Here is a 13284-nt window from a genome sequence, read left to right on the forward strand (position 1 = left end):
GGAGATCTGGGTTCAAATCCCCTTTCTGCTGGAGGCCCCTTGGCAAGCTGCACTCTTTGGGTCTCAGAGCCCCATCTGAAAAATGGGGGAAACAGCAACCTACCTGACAAGCCTGTTGTGAGGGCAGAAACCATAAAGACCAGAAAGCGCATGCTGAAATTAAGCTTACAGAAATGATTGACGACAGCAAAAAAACCCCGCAGCAGCAGTGTGTGCTTTATGTACCAGCAGGTTGCTAAACATACTGTGCTGGAAAAGTGCGGTGGGGGGTAGGGGTGGGGGCTTGCGCGTGTGCGCGCGCGCGCACACACACACACACACACACACACACACACACACCCTAGTTGAATGAGGTTGAATTTTGTGATCTGCAGTATCACACTAGGGCCCAAAAGACCAGGGTTCAAATTCTGCCAAACCACAAAGCTCACTGGATGACCTTGGGCCAGTCACTCTCAGCTTAACCTACACCACAGGGTTGTTGCGAGGATGACATGAAGGGGAACCACATGTACTGCCCTGAGCTCCTTGGAAGAAGGGTGTGATTGAAAAAACAGTAATAAATATGTAAAGCAAACATTTTGTACAATATTTAGCAATGTTTTTGCTAATCATGTGGCAGAGTGGGGAGAAGAGAGTTTCGCAAGGCCCTGAATCCCTGCTCAGCCTGCCCCTCCCACCTGGCTCCCAAAATCTCTCCAGTCATCGCCCACATACTTTTAAGCCTTTGCATCTTAAAGGGCTAGAAACCTGCTTCATAAAACAGAGACCTGGAAAGCAGATATTCTTGGGTTGTCTGTGCCCAGTATGAACCTGAGCAGTGTCTGCACACAGAGACACAAGATTCCTTTGGCTGTGAAATTTTGACCTGGGGAGGGAGCAGTTGCCGATGGAGAGGGAGGGCGAGAGAGAGAGTGAGTGGGAGGTGGAGGGAGCCGGGGCAACAGGAAGGTGGAAGGCGCCTCACTTTGTAGGTCCTCATCCTCGGCAAAGCTGGGGTTGTCCATCAGGTACTGCTGGGCCTCGGACCAGGTGGTCTGGAAGCTGACCCGGCTCATGCCGTCCAGGATGCTCTTCAGCGCCTGGATGTTCCTCTTGCGCAGCTGCTTGGCGTGCTCCTGAGGAGGGTGGCAGGGGACATCGTTGGGGCCGGCACCCATCCCAGCAGGGCAAGGCTCCCAGGCGCCTATCCCTGGGCACTTGGAGGGGCAAGGGGGGGGCGCTAGTTATGGACATCGGAGAGCGGTGGGTCAAGAGGGGAACTGGGAGTCAGGACTCCTGGGTTCTATCCTCCCTGACAAATTGCACCCCACCCCCATGTCCTGGCCCATGCCCTTGTTTACCTTCTCTTTCTTGGCCAGGAAAAAGAGAACATCGTCGTAGATCTCCTTGCGGTCCCTCTCAGGCACCATGGCCCAGACCTCCAGCTCCCTGAACATCTGCTCAGCTTTCCTTGGGGGATGAGAAGGAAGGGAGGAAGGTAAAATCACAGCCGTGGGGGCCCAGGGGACACAAGAACAGGGGTGTCCAACTGTCACTGCCCTCCAGCTGTCATTGGCCTTCAACGCCTTTCATCCCTGGCTACTGGCCACTGTGACTGGGAATGACGGGAGTTGTAGGACAACAGCAGCTGGCGGGCTGCAATTTGAAACCCCTGCACAAGAGAGCACCGAGTAGGAGGGGCAGGACATACAGGTCAAGCCAAAAAATGCATGTGCACAGGTCAAGCCTAAAAATGCATGTGCACATGGGTGCATCTACAACCTGGAGAGCCAAGCCAGATTTGTCTTCTCATAGTTTTTATTTTGTTCTTTCTCACCAGTGACAGCAGAACCATGAAAATAAACCCAACAGAGCAGGGATGGCCAACCCGAGGCAATCCAGCTGTGGTTTGGACTACAACTCCCATCATTTGCAGCAGCTTACTGCAGCTGGGGATGATGGGAGTTGTAGTCCAGCAACAGCAGGAGAGCCTCAGGTTGGCCACTCTTCTAACAGAGCATCAGGGTGTGGAGCTGAAAGCAGTAACATCATGGTCTGAAGCTGGGACCCAGCCGTACAAACTCCTATGGACTTGGGGAACTGAAGCCTTAGAGCCCTCTCTAGGTACAGAAGGGGTGTGATGCCAAACATCAGCCATGGGTTTGGCAGGGGGTACAGAGCCTTGTGATTGGCCTGGTTTGATAGGCGCCGCCTTTGCTTGGTCAGCGAAACGGTCTTCTCTCCTTGCTGGGCTTCAGGCACCAACTTCCCCACTCCAGCCCCCTGCTACAGCCACTCACCTCAGGGACCCGGAGATGGAGACCAAACCTCTGGGCTAGATTTGGCCCAGATACAGAGCCACAAACATTTATCCCTTGCTACCTTCCTACCACCCACAGATTGGGCAGGCACAGGTTTGTTTATTTTTGTATGCTGCCTCTTGGCCTAAAACAGAGCCCAAGGCAACATCCAACCATTTCAACATAAACTGACATGTTCCCTTTCCACGACCAACCAAGATAGATTCAAAACAGAGCAAGAGGCACTTAGAAGAAATCTGCACCTCCTGTACCAACCTCCTTTTAAAAGCCCCTGCCTCCTCTTCAAAGAATTAAAGTAAAGGTAAAGTGTGCTGTCAAGTCAATTTCAACTCCTGGCACCCACAAAGCCCTGTGCTTTTCTTTGGTAAAATACAGGGGAGTTGCCATTGCCTCCTCCCGGCAGTATGAGATGATGCCTTTCAGCATCTTCCTATATTACTGCTGCCCGATCTAGTACCAGCAGGGATTCGAACCAGCAACATTGTCTGCAGGGGTTCTGTTCTCTGCTACAACCGCAGATAATGAGACACTGAGTCAATGGGATTTGGGGGTTAGGTTCCAGGAGGCACAGAAGAGGGTGGAGAACCGCAAAAAGGATCCTAAAAATGCAAAAAAAGTGCCCTCCCATGCTCCGCAGGTCTCCAGCAATGCCCCGCAGAAGTTCCAAATCCGCTGTTTTTGTGTGAAAAATCACAGACTTTTAAAAAACATTTAACAAATGAGCCACAAAATGGCTCCTCTCTTCAAAATGGTGGCTGGAAATGACCATGGAGGCTATTAGGTTATTTCTAGCCACCCCAAACCCATGGATACGCAAAGTTAACCCTTTGTTAACACACACACACACACACACACACACACACACACACACACACCCCGCATATGCCAAGGTTGGGTGTCAATTACCCAGCCATGGATACGCAGATGTCGGATCCACGAATAGCGAGGTTGGTAACATCATACACGAGTCTCTAGGCAGTGTACAAATTTATTAAAACAATAAATCCAAATAAAACAGTTAAAATAGTTAAGAAGTGCATTTTTAAGGCCCTCTGAAAGGCTGACAAAGAAGTCATACCCAACAACTCAGTGGGACATGCTGTCCAGAGTTCTGGAGCGCCTACCGAAAAGGCCCAGCTCTGAATGCTAGGCGTAGTGCCAGGCACGAGACTCTGGCCCCTCCCCAGCAGGACTGCCACTCAGCCAGAAGGGGAGAGAAACCCGGCATCCTCACTGCCAGGGCCAAGGCAGCTGGCATCTCAACGCAAGCATGGCGCCTCCTACCTGTAGCGGGTGGTGGAGCTCATCTTGCTGTGCTGTTCCAGGAAGCGCTGCAGCTCCTCCTTGGCCTCCTTGGCTCGGAGTCGGGTCTCTTCCTTCTCCTCCTTGTCCCGCTGGGCCTTGTAGGCGTTGAAAGCCTGCTTCTTCTCACTCAGCTTGGGCAGGGCACTGGGCATGGAGCAGAGGGTCAAGGGAGGTTGTGCACCCAGGGACAAGGAAGAGTCGGGGACTGAAGCACAATCGGTGGGAGGAGCATGAGTGGGTGGGTGGGTGGGCAGGGTGGGGTGGGCCCACGGGAGAACTACGTCTACCACTGTGAACAGCATGCAGAATGGCAAACTGAAGCTACAGTGAGTGTGGGCAAGGGAGGGGAGCCACAGCTTCAGTTCAGGGCCGTACCTGAACCGTGGATCGTTACTAATGAGTTTCATAGCTTGCTCCCACGACACGCTTGCTGGGACACCCTGGAACCAGAACACAGCACTATTCAACTAGAACGGCACCCTGTGCGCTTGGTGCACACACCTCTATCCCTGCCTCCAGACCAGTTTGTACTACCCACATTATCATGGTAACATTTTTGCCTGGACTGTACCCGTTCAGGCGACATATTTGCTCCCCTCGCCCCCCAAACCCCACTATACATACAGAAAATTAACCCGTCAGGAAGAACCCAATCCTCTTCCCTGAAATGCCATTTTTCCTATGTGCAGAATAGCGGTTTTCCCCATGGGGAAGCATGAACATGTGTGATCTGTCCTCCCTCCACTCCTGCAATCTAATAATTCAGGAAAACGATACCACTCCATTCTAGTGACCGTACCAATTGGCCCTCATTCCGAAGTGGAGCCTCTGGTTCTTTACCTGCCGCCTGCCCTTCAAGACCGAGTACCTTGTCTTTGAGCAGCTCCTTAAAAGCTTGTTTGGCTTCTTCCTTGTTGCTCCAGGCATTGCCAGTGCTACGCTCCTCCTCCTCTCTCTGCCCAGGATCACAGCTGGCCCAGGAAAAAGGAGCATACTGATCAGATCACAGCCTCCGGTTCTCCTGTCTGTAATATACTGCTAACAGCAGCAGCAACATTCTAATAACAGAGTTATTGCAAGGATGGTCAAGATAACGTACACAAAGTGCACCTTGCTATATAAAAGCTAACTGGTATTAAGCCCAGCGACAACGGAGTGTTGTCAAGGCTGTGAGCATGGAGTCCTGAGAGTTGTGCTCAGCAACAGGGAATGCACCCCCTGCACACACACACACACACACACACACACACACACACACACACACACACACACACACACCCTCTGGGCCTTACGACCGCCCAGCCTAGAGTCTAAGAGGTTAGGGCTTCATCACACACACCCTCCCCGTCACCTCCCCACCATCACCTGCTCGTAACCTCCTCCTCAGGTGCAGCAGATGCCCCCTCGGTGCCTGGCGTCTCCCGTCCTTCGACTCCGCCGGTGCCTTCTGTGTCCGACGTGGCTGCAGAAGATGGGCTGGGACTGGCAGGTCCCGACAGTGGTGTCTCCGGCTGTTGCGGCTGTTGCCTCCTGACGAAGGAAAGCGGAGGAGGGCTGTGAATATTCTGCACCAGAAGCAACTGCAGTCTGCATCATTTATGCAAACTGGCCAAATCCGCTCATTTTGCACAATTTGTTCTACCTCTCCACATGTGGAAGGAAGATTGGTTTTGTTTCCCATCAAGGGAGCAGGAAAAGAGAAAAGGGATATGATGCAGGAGACTGAAAAATAATGATAGAAGAGAAGCAGCAGGAGTTATGCCCAACACTGGTTTTTGAACCCCAGCCTTTAGAAATCTTGGTCCATACCTTTTGACTTCTGAGGTTCCATTAGGCATGGAATATTTTCAGGTTTCTTACCACATGAAGGTTAGAAACTTGCTTTTTTTACCTGGATATTCCAAAGCACACAGGATTAAAGGTAAAGACCTTTTTGTCCACCCAGGCCTTTTCAATTCTGATTTTCAGATCTGATCTGATTTTAACTAATTTTAAAATGAGTTTTTAAACTGCTTTGTATTGTTTTTTAAATTTTATTTTCACCTTTTCTGTCTGTTATGATTTGACGTGTTAAGGGTTTTTGTTGTATGTTTTAATCCTCTGTTGTGAGGTGCCCAGAGAACAATTTGTTATGGGGCGGCTAACAAATAAAGTTTATTCTTCTTCTTCGCAGGAGGCCGAATTCTACACCGTATGACCTCCCTCCATGGGGACTTACTCTGCTTCCTCTTCTTCTTCCTTGATCAGTGCTGGGGAAACAAAAAAGGCAAGGATGGTTAGCCTGGGGATGTTTGGGGGAAGCAGGACCCCCGACCCCCACCCCTGGCTGCCAGAAACCCTCACCCTCAATATCATCCAGCTCGCGGGGCCGGGTCCAGCGGGACTCCTTGCTCTGCGCATTGTAGTAATAGGGCTTCCCGGTCTCCGAGCGGTACTCACGCCACGGGCAGCGTGAGTGCAAGAGCTGAAAGGACAGAGCAAGACAGGTCCAGAGTGGCAGGGAGACAGGGGCCCAAGATCCCTGGCTTTTATCAACCCTCTTCCCCAACGTTGGAAAGGGGGAAAGAGGTCTAGTGACAATAAGGTTCCCGGGCAGTTCATGGTTCCTTGATGTTTTAATTTCACATACAGAAGCATCAGCTCCCATTTAAAACTGATCCATAGAACTGACATGGAACGAGTTTATTTGTTTAAATTCACATATAGAACCATTAAAGCCATTTTCCAACATTCTGTCACATTCTAGTGTGACCAAGAAAGAGAACCGAAGATGGGGCTATGCAGATAGAAGCAGTCTTGTGATTCAGCAACAGGAGACAGTCGAACAGACTGAGCCTCCACCAGGGCTGAGCATCCGCCTCAATAGCACCCTTTCACTGTCTCCCATGTAAGTGAATAGGTGCCATTCACTCCTAGAGGCGAAAATAAAACACTCTATTGGAGAATCCTGTTGGGAGAGATGGCAAAACCTGCGCTTCAGCCCTGCAGCTGGCAGGCCTGGACTCTCTGGCAGGGATCTCAGAAAGGGGGCGCAATGCGTTTCTGTGTACAGGTGCTGAAAATACCTGCCCACCAGGGTCCTTGTAATATCCAAGCCATCCCCTCCATATCCATCCTTCCTGTTAAAAAGATGGGCATTTTCCTTGTGATTAAAAAATAATAATGTTTTGCTTTGTTTATTATTCCGCACTCTTACAAGGCCTCTATTCCAAGTGACTTATCAGCTTCAAGCCTACTTCGTTCCAGCAAAGGCTGCAGCAAGAGGTACTCCCAGGCCCTTCACTGGGCCAATATTCAAGTGGAAGTGCAGTAATGGTCGCCTTTTTCTTAAGCCTGATTCTCAAGAGCCCCGCATGGGCCTGCCTTTAGCTGCCATCTCTGGCCTTCAGTCCTTTGTCCAAATCTAGCTCAACAACAAGTGAGGAATGTCCATGTTTGGGATCTTATTCACCCGGCATGCCTGGGATCAGCCAGGGCTCTCACCTCTGCCTTGGACTTGAGCTCATCCGGCTTTTCCCAGCTTGATTGTTTGGTTTCAGAATTGTAGTAATAAATGCGCCCATCAGGGGCCCTGTGCTCACTCCACGCAGGCTTCTGAGGATAGAGAGAGAGAGAGAAAACGGACTTCAGGGCAGGGATGAGACTGGTCTCCCTTTTCTCTCATATTCAGGGCTGTGTGTATATATAGAAAATCACCACTTTGAAAAGTGCCTCCCTGACTAGTTAGCAGGCATAAAGGAGGATAAAGCATCTAAGAATATCAGCTTTCATAAACAACAAGTTTCAAGTCTCATGTTTAGGAAGACAGGCTGCAAAACAGATGGGCAACATCTGGGGAAAGCTCAAAAGCCACTCTGTGTGTGGGGTGGCGAAGAGGGGGAGATTGCTGGCTACAGTCAGGGAGTAGGGCTACATTGCCCTGCTCAGTTCTTTGCCCCTTCCCATAATAACCTGGAAAAGAATTAATTGTGCAAAAACAAACATATTTAGTTTTGTGTATCCATTATACCTGTTATACAGAGGGCAGCATTTTCTGGATGCAGATTTATTTATTTTTGTGGCCAGAAAATATTCAGTCCTGGATCTTGCTCAGGAGTGCTATGAGCTTTCCTGCTTCCTTCCCAAGTTCAGCATAATATACCCCCCACAACTCTTCACAGTCCCCAACCAATTCTGCCCCTCTGGTCTTTATCAGAAACTCCTCTGCTTCATCACACACTCATTCCCTCCCTCCCAGGGCCTGAGCCAACTAAGGGAATCCACTTGTTTCCCAATTTTCCAATTGCTCTTTTGGAGCTTGCCTTTGCCCTGTTGGTTCTCAGAGTTCCAACTCCAGCGGAAGGTGCTGGATGAGCCTGGGCCGGTTTCATGAGTAAAGATGCCACACTGCTTCTAGGACAGAATATTGGCACTAATGTCTGGGTATCTCTAAGGCAGGACTGCACAACTCCTGCCTTCCAGCTGTTGTTGGACTACAATTCCCATCATCCATGACTACTGGCCACTGTGGCCAGGGATCATGGGAGCTGTACTCCCACAACAGCTAGAGAGCTGAAGTTATGCAGCCCTGCTCAAAAGCCACCCATCTTGCAGACCAGGTGCATGGTACCTACAGGTTACATTGGCATGCATCCTACAAACCAGGATAGTACAAGTGCCAGCATACCACTGTTTGGCCTCCTCAATGTGTTAAACAGGAGTTCCCAGCCCTGAGTCCCAGATGATGCTGAACAACAACTCCCACCACCAGCAGCCACAATGGCCAAAAGCTGGGAATCAGTGGTCCCTCTAATTTTTCTCATCTCTGTGCAGAATGAGTTTTGTTCTGGGTGGCAGCATCAAGACAGCATGTGAGCACCTGCATTCAGAATGGGGCCTTCCTGATTCAACCTGAGCGGGATCTAAAACTAACTGAGCGGACATCCAAAAACATGCGAGTGCACACGCCTTAGAGGGATCAGTGCTGGGAATGATGGGAGTTGTAGTCCAACAACAACTGGGGACCCAAGGTTGGGAATCCATGTGTTAAAAGGTTGGGAATGTACCACCGACAGGATCGACACAATCTCACAGGAAGCTGCCATATACTGAGTCAGACCATTGGTCTATCTAGCTCAGTATTGACTTCACAAGGTTGCAGGCAGGAATCTCTCTCAGCCCTATCTTGGAGAAGCCAGAGAGGGAACTTGAAACCTTCTGCTCTTCCCACAGCGGCTCCATCCCCTGAGGGGAATATCTTACAGTGCTTACACTTCAAGTCCCCTATTCATATGCAACCAGGGCAGATCCTGCTTAGCTAAGGGGACAAGTCATGCTTGCTACCACAAGACCTCCATGTTCCCTTAGACTGGTGGATGCCTTGCAATGCAGACAATTACCTTCCGGCCGGTGTCCAATACCGGGGAGCCACTGACTATCACATTCTGCTGCATGGCACTTGACAATGGACTGGGAATCTGAGGAAACCAGAGTGAGGAAAGGAGAAGAGATTAAGCCCTAGCTCTCAACAGTACGGAGGGATACGAAAGGAGGGAAGGGCTCTCAATCCTGAAAGTCCTTCTAAGTACAGCCTGGCCACTTTATTGACCCTCCCATAGTTCCCTCAAAGAGCTATATGAAACCCCACAAAATCCAGCCAGGTAAGATGGAGATGCCGTTTCCTTCTGCAGAAGCAACTTTGCTTCAGAGGCACAGCACTAGCCGTGTTGCTGTGTATCCTTCTAACTAAACAAACGGGGTGGGTGGGGGTGGGTTACACATGCATGCCAAAGATGGAAGGAAGAAGCACCTTCTTCAATATCTGACCTATCAGGTGTTTTGTTAGTTTCCTTTTTGTTGTCTTCATCTCAGCAGCAACCACAACTGAAGTTTCAGAGCAGAGTCAGGAGAAGCTGAGTAATCTCCAGACTAGTTTGCCATGAGAAATACATTATTTCAAGGTTTTGGAGAGGCCAGAGTGCCTGCTGTGTCTCTCTATGATCCACTGTTCTAGTCTCATTGCAGTCAGTCTCCACTGGAGATGGGCCATTCTGCCTGGTTGCTGTATCAGTTGTGACTCGATCATTCAGTCTCTCCCAATACAGAGATACAGCAGAATGGTCTGTCCTTAGAGGAGGCTGTCTCTTGCATCTTGGGATAAATCACTGCAGTGGGCTTGCCTCCCTCCAATCACGAGGCATACAAAATCCAGTGACTTGCAGAGAAACACAAGGGAAAGGCTCCTCCGAAGGTCATTCTAACCCAATCACAGGCTAAAAGTAAGCCATTTTAAGGTGGAAGTGTCAAGTATGCTTCCATTTTTGATTCAGGGGGCGGGTGGGGGTGGGGGAGTGTGCCTCGGTCATCAAAAGTCTGGGAAATGCTACCTGAAAGCCAGACTCCATGTTATGTTAAATGTATGGCTTGACCCTGCGTGTGTGAGTTTTTGAACCTAAACAGCTGACGGGGCGGGGAATCCAAACTGGTCAGCACATGGGGAAAGTGTAGTTAACCTTTCCCCCTTGCATCTAGGAACACAGGAAGCTGCTTATGCCCAATCAGACCACTGGTCCATCTAGCTCAGCACTGTCTGCTCTGACTGGCAACAGCTCTCCAAGGTTTCAGGCAGGCGCCTCTCCCAGCACCTGCAGATGCCAGAGCGAGTGAGCAGGGGGCCGTCTGCATGCAAGGCAATGCTCTGCCACTGAGCAATGGCCCCATCCCCTCAACAGGGGGCTTACAGCAGACAGGGCTCATATGTCGTCACCAATCCAAATGCAAAACCTGGGCAGACACTGCTTAGCAAGGGGATAAACTTCTGCTTGCTACTGCAAGACCAGCTCTCCTCCCCTATGATCCCAATGAAAGTACTTCCCCCGGCAAAGCTGCTATTAGCCCTGGGAGAGAAGCTCTCTTTGGCACCAAGGGAATATTAACTCCCAGGCAGAACTGCAGTTTCAAGAAAGGAAGGGCATCTTTACTAGGGCCACAGCATGAGAGTAAAGGCTGGAATATTCCTTCCCTGTGGCCCCGGCTACCCCTACAGCTGCTTTTTGAACTTAAATCGCTTTAAGGGCCAAATTACCATCCAGCGTTAAGTGCAGTGTGGCTCCCAAGATGAAACTGACATGACTTGACCGCCAAGATTTTCAGCAGAGGTGGAAACCACCAAGAGTCATGTCAGTCTCACTGCCCCGCTGGAAAGCAGCATCTTGTGTGTTTCGCCTGGCACAGATGGGAGGGGAGCACACAGTCCCTCCAAATCACAGCACGTTGCGTCCCTCGTCACCATCATCCATATCACAGGCACCACCCAACAGGCGCCCTAACCCCCCACACCCTAACCACACTCCGCACAACAACTGCACCAGCCTCAACTGCTGTAGCGGGGAAAAGAATCGCATCCCTCCCACTCCTGGCAACAAGAAGAATACTGCCATTTTGAGCACAGGGAGAATATGCAGCCTCGCAATAGCAGTGCAGCTTTGAAGGAAGGCATCTGGATTCTCTGTAATGTAAGAACGATTGAGCGTTTCCCATGCAAAAATAAATTTAAAATCCACACATAAAACAAGAGTGTCTGGGAAATATGTTTGGCCGCTTACTCACCACAGGTGCTGCCTGGGTCACAGCAGCTGCAGAAGAAGAGAGCAGATTAGGAAGAGGTGCAGTTATGGTGCAAAGGCCATCTTGCAGGGGGGAAATGGCTGCTTCCCGTGGAGACAAAAGATGCTGGAGTGAGGGCCAAACTACCCATTATGCTAAATGCACCGTTTGGCCCTGTATGTGCATTGGTTTTGTTAAGCTAAATAGCAACCACAAGGGACCTGATCAGGACCGTGGGGAGGCAGTATTTAACAATTTCCTGCCATGCCACAGTTCCTAAAAAAGATCTTGCTCTTGAAGCTGCTTTACCCCCCAGGAAGACAAACTTCCATTGGTGTCACTTTCCCCCAACAAGAACACAGCATGAAAAGAAAGGGTTAAACAAACCTTTCCAGTGGTCCTGATCTTAATTTCAACCCCTTCAGGCACTATTTAACTTAAAACAAAAAATGCAGAGCCAAAACTATGCAGGTAGTGTAATGTACTTTGGTCCCAAGACCAGGTAGGATGGCTTGTCTCACATTTCCAGGAGCCAATTTCAAATTTCCTTACAAAGGAGAACAAGGGGAGGTTGGGAAGCAGCCTGCATTAGGGATGAACATGAAACGGGTTTCACATTTCGTTTCGAACTCAAAACAAAACACAGATGGCAGAAACATTTCGTTCTGTCGAAACAGCTGGTTTTGACAGAACAAACTTGAATCAAGTGTTCAGCCATAGGGAACAATGGGAAACTTGGAACACTCCATTGTTCCCCATAGATCTGAGGGACACCAAAGTGGGTTGCTTGGTAAAGCATGATGAGTGCTACCTACCACCCAACCCAAAAAAGCAAGTGGACAATTTTTAACAGATTTTTAACCTTTTCCCCAAACCCCCATAGGATTCTATGGGGGCTTGGGGGGAAAGTTACAAATCTATATATTTAATTCTCTAAGACGTACCCATGACTAATCCCATGTGTGGCAGCTCTTGCAAGATTTTGCAAGCAGCTGCCAAATAGCCACGGGTATGGGCAAGAAAGTGGTGGCGGCGGTGGCAGCAGCTGGTGGGCGGATGGGGAAAGAACGGCAGGAAATGGCCACCGCCAGGCAGAGAAAGCAGCCAGTGGCCAGGCGAGAAAACTACCGCAGCGGGTAGGTGGAAGAGAGGGCGGCCCACTCCCTCTCCGGCCCGCCTGCTGGCCAAAAGGAAAGATGGCCTGGCCCATCAGGTGGAAGAAGGTGGGCGGCGGGTGGGCAGGCAAAACTGGCAGGTGGGCAGTGGAGAGGGCAGCGTGCTGGCCAAAATAAAGGATGGCCTGGCCCATCAGGAAAAGCAGTGGGGACAAGAAGCAGGCCAGCTTCTCGAAAAGGGGCTGAAAGGGGGGAGAACGAAATGCGGCTGAGGGGGAGAGACAGGGAGAACTAGGGGCGCAGATGATCTGTGCCAGGTCAGCTAGTTTCTTTTAAATCACCCATTTGCCCATTTCTTTTGTGGGTTGGGTGGTAGGTAGCACCCATCATGCCCTACCACACAACCCACTTTGGTGTCCCTAGCTAGCCACAGGGAACAATGGGGTGTTTCAAGTTCCCCATTGTTTCTTATGGCTGGAACAGTTTTGCATTGCAATTTGCAAGACATTATGCAAACCCTGCCTTGAAAAACACTGCAGAAGGACACAGTAAAAAGGAATCTGTCCCTCCTAACAAAGAACACACATTTCAAACACAGTCCAAAAATGGCCAAACAAGAATCACTGGCCTAGAATCCACTGCCAGCCACAGTGCCTATGCTGCAGTAGCATAACTGGCATAAGTTGTTCACTCATACACAATTATAACAATACGTTACTATCTAGCATTACAACAGCTGCCATAGCAGCACCCTTAGCAGCAAGCATAGCCATTAGTTCAACTAGAGCAACTTCAGCCACATTTTGACTGAGTAGCCCTTTCAATGCAAATTGCAGAGCTGATCAGAGCAGTGAGTGAAGCACAAGTTAGTCTCAAGGCCAGACATGGAACGTACCACACCACAATCACCAAGGAATATGACACACAAACACACACACCACTGTCCATTTCTCACCACAACACTAGCTCACAAACAA

The 13284-nt window shown here is 50.0% G+C and overlaps 1 protein-coding gene across 5 annotated transcripts in view; it reads right to left on the reverse strand.

Moving 5' to 3' along the window:
* The window catches only part of PRPF40B (pre-mRNA processing factor 40 homolog B), a 41829-nt gene that overhangs the window by 20051 nt on the left and 8494 nt on the right, over window positions 1-13284 (reverse strand). For all 5 annotated transcript variants that reach the window (XR_008315711.1, XR_008315712.1, XM_053293838.1 and 2 more), the window contains 11 exons: window positions 11196-11221; window positions 8987-9064; window positions 7092-7202; window positions 5952-6072; window positions 5827-5857; window positions 4974-5138; window positions 4477-4579; window positions 3984-4048; window positions 3588-3752; window positions 1344-1452; window positions 968-1118 (listed from right to left, as the gene is read on the reverse strand). Coding sequence is in view for 3 of the 5 variants with exons in the window: in XM_053293838.1 (XP_053149813.1) it covers window positions 968-1118; window positions 1344-1452; window positions 3588-3752; window positions 3984-4048; window positions 4477-4579; window positions 4974-5138; window positions 5827-5857; window positions 5952-6072; window positions 7092-7202; window positions 8987-9064; window positions 11196-11221 (1125 nt within the window). In the remaining 2 variants the exon portion in view is untranslated. The remainder of the gene's footprint in view (window positions 1-967; window positions 1119-1343; window positions 1453-3587; window positions 3753-3983; window positions 4049-4476; window positions 4580-4973; window positions 5139-5826; window positions 5858-5951; window positions 6073-7091; window positions 7203-8986; window positions 9065-11195; window positions 11222-13284) is intronic.

Source organism: Hemicordylus capensis, chromosome 2, assembly GCF_027244095.1.
Source record: "Hemicordylus capensis ecotype Gifberg chromosome 2, rHemCap1.1.pri, whole genome shotgun sequence".
NCBI lineage: Eukaryota > Metazoa > Chordata > Lepidosauria > Squamata > Cordylidae > Hemicordylus > Hemicordylus capensis.